The following is a 15,097-nucleotide window of genomic DNA, read 5'->3' on the forward strand; positions in this document are numbered from 1 at the left end:
CCAGTCTCTCTAAGAGAAAGAAGTGATCAATAGTGTCAAAGGCAGCACTAAGATCAAGAAGCAACAGAACAGATGCGGAAACTTTGTCCGAGGCCATTAGAAGGTAATTTGTTACCTTCACGAGTGCAGTCTCAGTACTATGATGGGGTCTGAAACCGGACTGAAATCCTTGCCTGAATTTGCGTCTGAAGCAAAACATGTAACTCTGCTATCTTTACCTGAAGATGATAGTTCTCCGTGGTGTAGCTACAACAATTACAGTGATAAGGCATAGTTACGGTACTTAGCTTCGGGTGTTCAGGGGTGAGTAGTTCTGTTAATTATCCCCAAATTGAATCCCGGTGTAGAAAAAAAAGTTTGGCAGGTAGTCAGGTAGGTAACAGCAGGCAGCATACAGCATGTCAACAATCCCACAATGCACATGATGAGCTAGCCAGCTAGATGTTTAGCTCATCCCAATCTAGCGTAAACTAAACAACTACTGAAGACGACAAAAAGATGGCATGTAGATGGGATACAATGAAGACCCACAGGTAACCTCAGGAGAAATACAGGCTGCTCAGGAAAAAGACGATCAAAAATGACATGCATAGTTGAGTTGGCAGAAAGAAGCTTTACTGCGCCAATGCCACAAAAAAGCCTGGTAACAATGTACCCGACAACACCCTGACACGCCCCCCAGCTCCTGGCACACTGTAAATTAGAAGGACGAGACAAAAATAGAGCTTTATGGTCACAAACATAAGCGCTATGTTTGGAGAGGGGCCAACTATAGTGAACAGAATACCATCCCCACTGTGAAGCATGGTGGTTGCTCATTGATGTTTTGGGGGGTGTGAGCTGTAAAGGCATTGGGAATCTTGTGAAAATTGATGGCAAGATTAATGCAGCATGATGTCTGAAAATACTGGCAGACAATTTGCGTTCTTCTGCACAAAAGCTGACTATAGGACTTTCCAGCACAGTGACCCTAAGCACAAGGCCAAGTTGACCCTCCTGTGGTTACAGCTAGGGGTGTCACGATATACAGTACCTGTAAACCTTGTATGTATTTTTCCAAAAGCCCCTCTCAGTCTTTCAATACCTTATTCTTGTCACCTATAGACAAACGATGCATGTGCTTAAACAAAGAGACTGGACCTATGCACTGGTGTTGAAATCAACTTGTTAACCCCACAAGATCCGGGAGAGTTCTGCAAAGAAGCTCTGTAGCCTATTTACATGGAAAGAATTATGTTGTATTTTTTCAAAAACTCCTCTAGGTTTTTCCATAGCTTGTTCATGGACAAACGATGCATGTGAACAAACTACAAGTCTGGACCTATACACTAGAGTTTTGAATTTTCGTAGCCAATTCACTAGGCTAAAATGTTTTGTATTTTTCCTAAAACTCCTCTCCGTTTTAGGCCTTGTGGATCTTTTGTTTAGGAGTTCATCTGGTTGCCTTTTCACTATCCATTAAGTGTAATTGTTCTTTTTGTACGATAATTTTTTTTTATTTGTAGAGTTATGGTTACAGACTCTCTCCACCTCCATACATTTGAGTGTAATTAATTTGCCAAAAAAGAGAAAAATATTAAACAAAGTTACGATTAAATTGATAGCATTTTTTTTTACTTAAAATGTCATATAGATACCGTGATAATATCGTTACCGTGAATTATTTTGGCCACAATAATTGTGTATTGAAAATCTGATATCGTGACAGCCCTAGTTACAGAAGAAAAATCTGAAGGTTCTTGAGTGGCCATCACAGTCTCCTGACCTTAATATCATCGAGCCACTAGGGGAAGATCTCAAAGGTGTGAGATGACCAGAGACTTTGCATGACCTGGAGGCATTTTGCCAAGATGAATGGGCAGCTATACCATCTGCAAGAATTTGAGGCCTCACAGACAACAATTACGAAAGACTGCACACTGTCATTGATGCTAAAGGGGGAGACTGGGGTGCGGTTGCAATGAGAGATTTCATTTTCCTCACATCCATTGTACTAACAGATATGTAGCCTACTAACGCGTTTTTAGGCTGTTGTTGTTAAACTAGTGCAGAGTAAACACAATTCATGACATGAATGCCTACTCTCCAGTGATATATAAAAAATGTCTGTCTAGTGCTCAGGATTAACTGTGTCAATGATGAATGGCTAAGGCTTGAGGGGGGGGCAATGTAATTGCCCAGTACTTGTCCGGAGTCTATACATATTGATGAGGCTAGCATAGCATTTTACTCTACAATGAATCCAAGCCGATAGTGTCCACACCACTCATTGAATATTACCCCCTCCAGACGTACACACCAATCCAACGGAGTAATTAGCCAGAGCTTGACAGCCCACTGCAATTATTCTCATTGTTAGGGCAGAGACGAAAGAATCGTATCATTATTTCCAGTATCTCTGTGGTGGCTAATTTTCCATTTGTTTTTCCTGATACAAAGCTAACGCAAAATATATTTTGCTTATGGGGTTGCATAACTAAATGCAGGTATGACGATGCTTTTTTACCTCAACAGATTTGTTTCACCAACAGTTTTGGGGTTAACGAGTAAGTAACGCGTTACAGTACTCAGACTTTTTAAAGGTAATGAGAAACGTAAAGCATTAGTTATTTAATTTAAGTAATCCCTTACTAATAATTTTTTCTAATAAATATGGCATTATTCAATATCCCTCAGTGCAACCAATGTAGCTTTACTTTTCTCTAGTAGCAAGTGGCAACAAAGGACGCAAAGATGCAGCACCAGCTCTCCCAGATAAAGGACATGATACACGTACTAAAGCCACTTGCCCTGCTCCCATTCATTTCATTACGATATGTAGCGTCATCTAGCAATTTGTGCCACGGAAAGCTCGGGTGAGCATCGCGATTGTTGGCTTTGGAAGCAGTTCACTATTTCGACTACATCGTTATTACCCTAGCATGTAACAATCACACGGTGGCTGTTGTTTTGCTGGGATTTCTTGCCTGTTGGACAACCAAAGTTTGATCGGAAATCATTCTCGGTTGGACAACCAAAGATGATCCTACTTCCTCCATTATGTCCAGGCAAACAATTGTTTAATCCGAATGAACACGTAGTTGCACGTCAGAGCTATATTAACAACAAAAGATTATGGAGCGCACTTAAATAAAGGTAATAGGGCAGCGAGGCTTATTTGGGAGTACGCTTTCATTCCATTAATACACGTTATGTAGCCCACATTGTTTTTATATATGGGAGGTGTTATAGTGGTTTAATAGTGGTAGTTAATATAAGCAGATTTTTTTTTCTTTTGTCAACAATATAGTTTATAGTAAATTAACATAAATAGATCATCTGTTTCTAAACACGATTTTCTGAATAGTTTCAAAAACAGATTTAGTAATTATTCACCTCTGAATAAAGTCATGAAACATTGATGGATTATGCACATTATTGCAAAGAGATTTAAAATTGATGTTTTCTTTTTGAAAAGGTATGTTTTTCAGTGTACAATGCTACAGTTGTTATATTTGTTCCTCATTGTTCACCACAATGAATCTATCTAGTATTGAATTCTGCACATATAGGTAGGCTGTATTATAAGCCTGGCCTGAAAATGTGGAGGCACTTGCAATACAAAATAATGTATTGATGGAAGAGATTCTTGTTTAAAGAACTAAACGCAAATATTATTTGGCATTCTGGTATATGATTACTTGAGATAATAGGGTTGGTCACTCTTGCTGTATAATGATTGATAGGCTAATGTTATATGCTTTTGAGTAACACTGACTACGTAATACCTGACTACGTAATTATACAACGTCCCATTAAATCGGTGCCTTTTGGGTATACCTGACCAATAAGTGAATATAGAGTCAAAGGATCTTAAAGTAACTAAGTAATAACACCTAACTTTCTAAAAAAATAAAAAAGATGAAATTTGAAAGTAATCCATTACCACATATCTCATTCTCTGAGATACTCTTAGAAAGTCAACATTCACCCTATCCCCTGTCAGATAAGAGTGAGGATAAGCTCTATACACAGCCTTTTGAATAAATACTTTTTTTTCTTTTATTTATGACAACCTTTAGAAACTACTTCCACCTGCCCTACTTTGAAAAGAAACCATGTATCTACATCAAGAGCTGGTGGCAGGACCAGAGAAGACGACTGTACAACTCCAACATCATGGACAAGATGGCTGACAAACTGGTTAGGAACCACTCATGTTGAACACACACCAGTCGCAAAATACGTTTATTAACATCAAGTCATAATGCATTAAACATAATATATTACTGTACAAAATTCACTTATGTGTGTGTTTTTACCGACAGGAGGAGGGTCTTAATGACGTGCAGGAGATCTTTAAGACAGAGAAGGCCTTTCCAGAGCGTAGACTCAGAGGGGTGCTGGAGGAACTCAGCACTAGCTGCATGTGAGTGAACATGACAGATATACCACAACCACATTCACTTCCACAGTTACCTTGACTGGAGTACCATTGCCTCTGTGTGACACATCTTTAGTCGGACAGCCTAATGGTTAAATCGTCTTTAACCAGAAACTGTTGAGTTGCTAGATCAAATCCCAATACTGTTAGAGGGAAAAATCTGTATTCCTGTCCTTAAGCAAAACAGTCAACTGAATCCCTAATTGCTCCTGTGAGTTACAGTGGATAAGAGCTAAATGGCTAAGATGTAAAAAAATTATAAAATAATATGTCAGTGTTTTTATTTTCAGTCGTTTTGTCACTTTGGCCAACAAGGATCAGCACCAAGCAGGCCGAACCAAACTGGACAAAGAGAGACTCAAGTCCTGCATGAGAGAGATGGTAGTGTACCACTGTGAGAGTTATTAAGGGTGTTGCTATGGTGGTGATTTAGTCCATGTGTAGCAGAGCGGGGCTACGTGTCTGATGGCATTTCTCACTCTGCAGGAGAGCATTGGGCAGCAGGCCAAGCTGATTCGGTTCCAGGTGAAGAGGAATACAGTGAGAGACAAACTCAAGATAGTTCAGAACTTCCTGCACAGGCTTCGTTTCCTTGCTGACGAGGTACAGATTATGTTTCTGATCAGATTTGTGTTTTAACAATTGGAGGGTAATTGATAGCAGCCCCAGAAAGATTCAGATTGAGAGAGGGAGCAACATTGCCCTACCAAGCACTGGTGTGTGTGTATATACACATCTCTGGAAAAAATTCAGAGACCACTCCTAATTTTTCTTAAAGGTCCCCTGACATGAAATTTTCATTTTGTGAGGTTTTTTAACATTAATATGAGTTCACCTAGCCTATATATGGTCCCAAATTTTCTAAAAATTCCATTCGGTGTAAATTGAGCATTTTCTATCTTTCTCTGACTTGGAGAAAACGGAGAATCAAACAGGCTGATCTGGACCTGTCTCTTTGTGACGTCGCAAGGAGAAATTGTTAACTCCCATGGTAACTCCCCTTTTTCTGCTTTGCCCGCCCAAAGAAAGAATTTAAATAGAGCCAGGTGTGAGGCACACATGTGTGTGAGCGCGACTTCAATTTGTCTACGCGACGAGGAGGGGCATCATGGCTTTTGAGCGAAGGAAACACAATAATTGCTCAGTAATAGGATGTAGAGATGAGCAACGAAGCCTTTTTTTACTTCCTTCGTACATGCCACAGAAGAACCAGTGGAATGATTTCATTTTCTCCGGAAAAGCGCCGACACAGCTTCCCAAAGTTTTGCATGTCTGTGGCAAACATTTCACCGACGACTATGTACATAATGTTACACAACAAAATGATTTACTCCTGCGCGCACATAAATATATAGGCTTTATATATCTTGTGTAACGTGCCTTCATGATATGAAGGGAGAATTTTTACATTTAAAAAAACCCTCTTCTCTAAACTAGAATATTTACTGATATAGATGCTAACACAGCTTTAAAATCATCACAAATCAGAGAAACATGAAAAGGCAAAAGCAGATTAGCTTTAGCTTTAACTTACATGATAATCAGACATCCTAACAAAGTATCATATAGACATAATATTTTTAACTAACCATTCGGAAACATCCTTCTGGAGGCGCTGAGTTGCAACTTCTTCATCCGTTGCTTCTACATCTGGATCGGATTCTGGGTCAAACTGAAATGCTTCAATGTGTCTTCGTGCCATTGCAATATGATCCAGACATACCGGTAAACATGCACGTTACCTTTGCCGCAAGATAGTAAAGGCCACGCCCACCCACCACCTTGCCCCGCCTTTTTCATCCTCATTAAAATTTAAAGTCACAGACACCAATACGGGCCGTTTGAAGGAAGCTCATTCTGTGACTGTATTGTAGTGGCTATAATTCTGCAGCAAGGCTGAATTTTTGAAAAAAGATTTCAGATACAGTACTAGGGACCACTATGGCCTATATTAAAGCCTACAAAAAGTAGCATGTCATGGGACCTTTAAATCAGCATCTGTACATGTATGGCAGCCATTCAATTCCACTGTCTGTTAAATTCCAACATAGGTACACCTCATTTTACTTAAAGAGGTACTGGTTAGGTGATTACCTTAACCAAATCTAATTTAACAAGAAAAAGTATGAAAACAACTGCTGTAGTCCTCACTATCCTCTTGCAATAGGACCAGCTGGATGGCAAAAACAGTGCAAGTAGTACCTCAAAGGTAATTTGATTGAAAAAATAACTATTCAGCATGACAAAAGAGTTGAAAAGAAAAGCTTTGAGTGAGGAAAAGAAGGGTTCAATTCTGGCTTTACTGGCAGAGGGATGCAATGAACATCAGGCTGCTTCCATCCTGAAAATTTCAAAGAAGGCGGTTCATAAGAACAAGGTCAACCAACAGACTAAAGAATGGCAAACAGCAGCTGGGGTGAAGTGCATGGCGAGGACGGTTCAAAACAGGCCCCTAGGGGCAGGGCTGAAGTAATGCAAAACAAAAAAAAAGCCCTTCATCAATGAAGAGCAAAGAAGAGTCAGGCTGAAATTTGCAAAAGACCATAAGGATTGGACCATAGAGGAATGAAGTAAGGTCAATCTTCTCTGACGAGTCACATTTTCAGCTTTGCCCAACACCTCGTCATCTAATGGTTAGACTGAGACCTGGAGAGGCCTACAAGCCACAGTGTCTCTCACCCACTCTGAAATTTGGTGAAGGATCTTTGATGATCTGGGGATGCTTCAGCAAGGTTGGAATCGGGCAAATTTGTCTTTGTGAAGGACGCATGAATCAAGCCAAGTGCAAGCTTATCTTGGAAGAACACCTAGGAAGTTAATAGATTCTAGTAAGCCTATTACTGGCTAATAAGCTATTAAAACGGCCAGTGGCAAAAGCCATACAATTCATAGACGCTATTTGTGGTGGAGGTAAACTTAATAAGAAATGTTAGTCAGTTTAACACAATGCTCAGTGGTGTCTAGCAACTGATGAAGTGTGTAGTGTCTTGGCGTAGTGGTCGAAGACAGTGCCTCACACAATGAAGTCCATTGTTCGAATCTTGTGAGAACAACGACATTTATCAATATTTTGACTATTTCTTGTGGATTTTTGAAGTACGCACCCAGGTTCGAATCTCGAAAGGGCAACACTTTCTGTTGCTGGCTGGCTGAGCTAGGCTTGCCTGGTTTCTTGTTTCCAGAGTTGTATATGCAGTTGTGCATAAGTTTGCATACCCTGGCAGAAATTGTGAAATTTTGACATTGATTTTGAAAATATGACTGATCATACAAAAAACTGTCTTTTATTTAAGGATAGTGATCATATGAAGCCATTTATCATCACATAGTTGTTTGGCTCCTTTTTAAATCATAATGATAACAGAAATCACCCAAATGGCCCTGATCAAAAGTTTATACACCCTTGTGTTCGGCCTTCTAACAGGCTAAACAAGGTGACAGACAGGTGGAAATGGCAATTCAAGGTTAATTTCCCACACCTAGGGCTTTTTAAATTGCAATTAGTGTATAAAGAGTCAATGAGTTTGTTAGCTGTCACTTGGATGCACTGAGCAGGCTAGATACTGAGCCATGGGGAGCAGAAAAGGATTGTCAAAAGACCTGCGCAACTAGGTAATGGAAATTGATAAAGATTGAAAAGGATATAAAATTATATCCAAAGCCTTGCAAATGCCAGTCAGTATTGTTAAATCACTTATTAAGAAGTGGGAAATTCAGGGATCTCTTAATACCAAACCAAGGTCAGGTAGACCAAGAAGGATTTCAGCCAAAACTGCCAGAAGAATTGTTTGGGATACAAAGAAAAACCCACAGGTAAACTCAGGAGAAATACAGGCTGCTCTGGAAAAAGACAGTGTGGTTGGTTCAAGGAGCACAATATGACGATACTTGAACAAATACTTGGTTGAGTTGCCAGAAATAAGCATTTACCTCGCCAATGCCATAAAAAAGCCTGGTTACAATATGCCCGACAACACCTTGACACGCCTCACAGCCTCTGGCACACTAATTTGGAGTGACGAGACCAAAATAGAGTTATGGTCACAACCATAAGCGCTATGTTTGGAGAGGGGTCAACAAGGACTATAGTGAACAGAATACCATCCCCACTGTGAAGCATGGTGGTGGCTCACTGATGTTTTGGGGGTGTGTGAGCTCGAAAGGCACTGGGAATCTTGTGAAAATTTATGGCAAGATTAATGCAGCATGTTATCAGAAAATAGTGTCTGACAATTTGCATTCTTCTGCATGAAAGCTGCTCATGGGATGCTCTAAGACAGCATGACAATGACCCTAAGCACAAGGCCAAGTTGATCCCTCCAGTGGTTACAGCAGAAAAAGGTGAAGGTTCTGTAGTTGCCATCACAGTCTCCTGACCTTAAAATCATCAAGCCACTCTGGGGAAATCTCAAACATGTGGTTCATGCAAGACGACCAAAGACTTTGCGTGACCTGGAGACATTTTGCCAAGACGAATGGACAGCTATACCACCTGCAAGAATTTGGGGGCCTCATAGACAACTATTACAAAAGAATGCACGCTGTCCTTGATACTAAAGGGGGCAATACACAGTACTAACAACTAAGGGTCAGTTCTTTTTTTTCTTTGTTGCCATGTTTTGTTTAATGATTGTGCCATCCTGTTATGACCTACAGTTGAATGTGAATCCCATAAGAAATTAAAAATGTTTTGCCTCCTCATTCTTGTTTTCTTTACAAATGGTACATATTTTACCAATTCTCCAAAAGGTATGCAAACGTTTGAGCACAACTGTATATATTGTATACACATACACTACCATTTGAAAGTTTGAGGTAACTTATTTTTGAAAGAAAATGTAACTTTTTTGTCCATTAAAATGACATCAAATTGATCATAAACACAGTGAAGACATTGTACTGTATGCCCATGTAGCAAATCAGCCATTTCCAGCTACAATAGTCATTTAAGTTAACAGGCCCGTTATCTGCAACCATCAGTCCTGTGTTCTAATGGCACATTGTTTGCTAATGCAGCTGAATCATTTTAAAAGGCTAATTGATTATTACAAAACCCTTTTGCAATTATGTTAGCACAGCTCAAAGCTTTTATGCTGATTAAAGAAGCGATAAAACTGGCCTTCCTTAGACTTGTTGAGTATCTGGAGATTGGCAATTGAGGGTTCGATTACAGGTTCAAAATGGCCAGAAACAAAGTTCTTTCTTCTGAAACTTGTCATGCAGAGTTGCAAAGAAAAGCAATTTCTCAGACAGGCCAATAGAAGGAAAAGATTAAGATGGGCAAAAGAACACAGACACCGGACTGAGGAAGATTGGAATGAAGTGTCATGGAATGACAAAATCTAGGTTTGAGGTGTTCGGGTCACAAAGAACATTTGTGAGACACAAACCAAATTAAAAGGATTTCAGCGTCCTCTACACCATCCATCTCTTAACTGTTTTCCACCATCTCTGTCATGCTGCATTACCTGGTACATCTTCTATAGCCATTTTTGTTTGGTCGTGGCCCCAAGTTTTCCCTTGGGACTTCTTAAATTCCCCCTTTGATGAGGTCCCAATGGTAGACAGCTGTGCAGGCTCATGGGAAGGAAGATTCTTGAAGTTGACAGATTTCTTTGGTGTGATGCTGATTCAGGGGGTGCGGACGCGTTTGCCTCACAATATACCAATTTGGTTGCATAATAAAAAAAACGTTAAAGTATTTTTTCTCAAAGCAATTATTGCCTTTTTGTCTGGTAGGCCTTTTTTCTTGAAATCTAACAAGTACTCTAAGATGAAAGTATATACACTGGTTACAAAATTAAGGGAACACCTAAATCACACATCGGGTCTCAAACAAAATATATTAAAGATTAAAATCTTTACTGTACATTGTGTAATTTGCTGAGAACAAAATGACGTAACAATGATGAATGGAAATCAAAATAACCAGCTGATTGAGGGCTGGATTCAAACTCACAACAAAAATCTAAAAAACATTTGAAATCAAAGGCTGTTCCAACTTGAATTTCATCTTGGCAACTCATCATGTGACTCAGTAGTGTGTACGGCCCCCACGTGCCTGTATGTACAACCAACAATGTCTGGCCATGCTCCTGATGAGACAGAAGATGGTGTCCTGGTGGATCTCCTCCCAGACTTGGATCAGGGAATCAGTGAGCTTCTGGACAGTCTGTAAGCGCTACTTTGGCGGTGGCGGGTGCACCGATACATAACGTCCTAGAGGTTCTCAATTGGATTCAGGTCTGGGGAATGTGAGGGCCAGTCAATGGCATCAATGCCATTACATGAACTAGAGTGATGGCAAGAGGAAAGTGTAGAGTAGAAAAGGTTTTCCGCATTGCACCTTATCTGTGAAATATGGTTGGGGTGTATTGACTTGCGCATGAAGGTCTACCACTGGAACTGGCTCACTTCATTGATTATGTAAGTGCTGACTGCAGTAGCAGGATGGATTCTGAAGTGTACAGAAACATCTTGTCTGCTCAGATACAGGCAAATGCCTCTGAAATCATTGGACCGTGCTTCATCATACAGCAAGAATTTATTTTTCAAACACTGCTAGAGCAACTGGGTAATTGTTCAGGGCAAGAAATTCCTGACTAGCCAAGTTAATCTCCGGATGCCATTGTTCTGCTGAATAAATTATTTGAAGGTGCAATCCAGTCACATGATCTCCCTTTGAAATTGCCAAGCATCTGTTTTAAAAAGGTGAACTATCCTCACCTTGTCTAAGACAGATCACCACTAATCACAAACTCATTCCAAATGAGGTTCAGGTGTGTAGCAACTCATGTGGGGAAGGGGGGAGGGGGTAAACTGATACCTCAGTTTTAATAGGCTATGGTCAGTTTTCACTTACCCTATCCCTAACCCAAACTTCAGATAGTTATTGCACGCAAAGTGCATGCAACTAAATATTAATCATACACTACCGTTTGAAGGTTTGGGGTCACTTAGAAATGTCCTTGTTTTTGAAATAAAAGCAACAATCTTTGTCCATTACAATAATATCAAATTAATCAGAAATACAGTGCAGATATTGTTCATTTTGTAAATGACTTTTGTAGCTGGAAAAGGCTGATTTTGCTACAGAGGTCCATTATCAGCAATCAGCATTATCTGTGTTCCAATGGCACGTTGTGTTTGCTAATAAAAGTTTATCATTTTCAGTGGCTATGTGATCATTAGAAAACCCTTTTGCAATTATGTTAGCACAGCTAAAAACTGTTGTGCTAATAAAAAATTATGCTGGCCTTCTTTGGGTTAGTAGAGTATCTGGAGTATCAGCAAATGTGAAACTCATCAGTTAATTCTTGTTCTGAGTATGGTCTTGAAACAATCTTCTTAGCAGAAGATCCTTTAAGTCCTGTAAGTTGCAAGGTGGAGTCTCCATGGATCGGACTTATTTGTCTGGGGAATTTGGAGGTCAAGTCAACACCTTGTACTTGTGGTTGTGTTCCTCAAACCATTCCTGAACAATTTCTGCTTTGTGGCGGGGAGCATTTTCTTGCTGAAAGGGGGCAATGCCATCAGGGAATACCGTTGCCATGAAAGGGTGCACATAGTCTGCAAATATGTTTAGGTAGGTGGTAAGTGTCAAAGTAACATCCACATGAATGGCAGGACCCAAGGTTTCCCAGCAGAACATTGCCCAAAGCATCACACTGCCTCCACCGGCTTGCTTTCTTCCCATAGTGCACCCTGGTGCCATGTGTTCTCCAGGTAAGCGACGCACAGGCACTCAGCCATCCATGTGATGTAAAAGGAAACATGATTAATCAGACCAGCCCTTTTTCCATTGCTCCATGGTTCTGATGTTCACGTGCCCATTGTAGGCACTTTCGGCAATGGACAGGGGTTAGCATGAGCACCCTGACTGGTCTGCGGCTACGCAGACCCATATGCAACAAACTGTGATGCACTGTGTGTCCTGACACCTTTCAATCAGTACCAGCATTAATTTTTATTGCAATTTGAGCTACAGTAGCCCGTCTGTTGGATCGGACCTCATGGGCCAGCCTTTGCTCCCCACGTGCATGAGTGAGCCTTGGTCGCCCATGACCCTGTCACTGGTTCACCGCTTTTCTTTCCTTGGACCACTTTTGATTGGTACTGACCACTGCAGACCAGGAAAACCCCACAAGGGCTGCAGTTTTGGAGATGCTCTGACCCACTTGGGTAGCCATCCCAATTTATCCCTTGTCAAATTCGCTCCTATCCTTACATTTCACAATTTTTCCTGCTTTTTACACATAAACTTTAAGGACAGAATGTTCACTTGTTGCCTAATATATCCCACCCACTGACAAGTGCCATGATAACGAGATTATCAGTGTTATTCACTTCACCTGTCAGTGGTCATAATGTTATGGCTGATCGGTATATATAAACATAGAAAGTGGCATTACTTTTAAAGACCACAAATTTTCACCTATAATATTTACACAGATGAAATCCCACTCTTGAAGTGTGTACTTTCTTAATTTTATGTTAATAAAATGTTGAACCGGTATTCCCTGTGTCCTCCAGCCACAGCACAGTATTCCAGATGTGTTTATATGGATGATGAGTAACAACAAGCGCATTGCGTATGCTCGCATTCCCTCCAAAGACGTCCTCTTCTCCATCGTTGATGAGGAGACTGGCAAGGACTGTGGCAAAGTCAAAGCTGTCTTCCTTAGGGTACGTAACTTGGCTCTCTCTGACCCTTAGTTTTTAATTGAGGGATTCTTGCAGGATATGCTATAGCAGTTGCGCAATCAGTGCAGGTGCATACGAAACATTAAGTAAAAAAATATATAGAAAACAACCTCTTTTCCTCAGTAAAGCGTTCCTTTGCCAAATATCATTATCACCTAAAAGGCATCAACGTTTACAGTTGTTTAGCATTCTGAAATTAGGTGAGAAGAGAGTTATCATTGTCTTATCTAAATCTGTAGTTACAGAAGGAATTTCAAGAATTTGCCATTCCTGTGACTCAGTATAATATCTTCACACATCTTTTGAGGTTTGACAATTGAAGAGCTATTACAGAATGAATACAATGATTCAACTTAATGCATCAGAGAGGGACAGCCTTCTTTTTGAGACATGTGACATTGTGACTCAGCTAAGATGAAGATGTCCTGATAAAAGTTCTATAACATCCGTATAACATTGCTGTGAGGTTTGTGTCTCCAGCTGCCTGGTAAGAAGGGATTTGGTCCCGCGGGATGGACAGTGCAGGCAAAGATGGAGATGTACCTTTGGCTAGGACTCAACAAACAAAAGAAGGACTTCCTGTCTGGCCTGCCCAATGGCTTTGAAGAGATCAAAGCTCCCAGGACTGCCTCCTGTCTGCAGTCTTTACCCCCCATCAGTCTAGTCTATAACAGTAAGTATGTCTGCAGGCTTTAAACCATCAGTCTGTTTTATAACTGTCTGTAAACCATCAGTCTGGTCTATAACTGTCTGTAAACCCTCAATGTCTTCTGTAACTCTCTTTTAACCATCAGTCTGTTCTATAACTGTCTGTAAACCATCATTCTGGTCTATAACTGTCTATAGTTGGTAAAACGTCAGTCTGGGCTATTACTGTATGTCTACAGTTAGTATTGCTATAGTGCGTAGTTGTTTTAGCCACTTTTCCCTCCACCTATTTAAAAAAAGGCGTATTCAAATGTTGATGGCTCACAGCTGTGTACATGAGTGTTGTCTATTCTATGTCCTCTCTTCACGGCAGTGAAGCAGGTGTTCCAGTTGAGGGCTCACATGTACCAGGCCAGAAGTCTGTTTGCTGCAGACAGCAGCGGCCTGTCTGACCCATTCGCCAGGGTCTTCTTCTCCACTCATAGTCAGGTCACGGAGGTAAGTGTATGTGTGTGCGTGTGTGTGCATGCATGTGTATGTGTGTGCACTTGCATGTGCATGAGTCAGACTGATCTTTATTGGTCAAATAACATGCATAGCTGTATTTGTTCATGTGTGTTTTTTAGGTCCTGAGTGAGACTCTGTGCCCTACCTGGGACCAGCTGTTGGTGTTTGATGATGTTGAGCTCTTTGGGGAAGCTGGCGAGCTACGAGATGACCCACCTATGATTGTGGTGGAGGTCTACGACCAGGATACTGTGGTATGACATCATAGAGAGGGAGAGAGAGAGATGTGTGTTTCACTTTAGAGAGAAGTAAAGAGAAAAAAGATAGTTCACTGCATGTTTCACTGTGGAGACAGAATACCCATGGTAAACTAGATGTTTTGTGGAATTAATAGCATAACAGGACTCAAAGTACTGTGAGATCTGTGAAACCAACATGTGTGTTTGTCTATATGTGCTTACTGTAAATCTGTTCCTGTCCTAATTGACCATGTATATCTACCTGCTGTTCCAGCTTGTGTATGCTGTTGGGGCTAAGTAGAGTTTGAAAGCTAGAAGTAGCACCTCTCCTGCTTAGCAAGTGTAATGGAAGAGGCTGGACTGGCTATTTCAATCTATTCCTGAACCTGGTTTAGCATTGATTGAGAATGTAGCCACAAGCATGTTCCTATTGCATTACTCCATTAGTGGATGTGGTTAGTAGTTGTAGTTGGTCAGTAGCTGAAACAGTAGTTGACTGGTTTCAAGTGTTCACTCCAGCCGATTGCATGTTTCTCATGAACTGATGGAATGCTGAGGGACCGCTGGTAGGACTTCT

The 15,097-nt window shown here is 40.7% G+C and overlaps 1 protein-coding gene across 6 annotated transcripts in view; it reads left to right on the forward strand.

The window, feature by feature from the left end:
• otofa (otoferlin a) overlaps nt 1-15,097 on the forward strand; it is a 128,503-nt gene that overhangs the window by 75,176 nt on the left and 38,230 nt on the right. For all 6 annotated transcript variants that reach the window (XM_020056458.2, XM_020056460.2, XM_020056457.2 and 3 more), the window contains exons 20-27: nt 4,062-4,182; nt 4,308-4,408; nt 4,714-4,804; nt 4,910-5,026; nt 12,956-13,108; nt 13,607-13,799; nt 14,148-14,272; nt 14,401-14,535. In XM_020056458.2, coding sequence (XP_019912017.2) covers nt 4,062-4,182; nt 4,308-4,408; nt 4,714-4,804; nt 4,910-5,026; nt 12,956-13,108; nt 13,607-13,799; nt 14,148-14,272; nt 14,401-14,535 — 1,036 coding nt within the window. The remainder of the gene's footprint in view (nt 1-4,061; nt 4,183-4,307; nt 4,409-4,713; nt 4,805-4,909; nt 5,027-12,955; nt 13,109-13,606; nt 13,800-14,147; nt 14,273-14,400; nt 14,536-15,097) is intronic.

This window comes from Esox lucius, chromosome 18, assembly GCF_011004845.1.
Source record: "Esox lucius isolate fEsoLuc1 chromosome 18, fEsoLuc1.pri, whole genome shotgun sequence".
Taxonomy (NCBI): domain Eukaryota; kingdom Metazoa; phylum Chordata; class Actinopteri; order Esociformes; family Esocidae; genus Esox; species Esox lucius.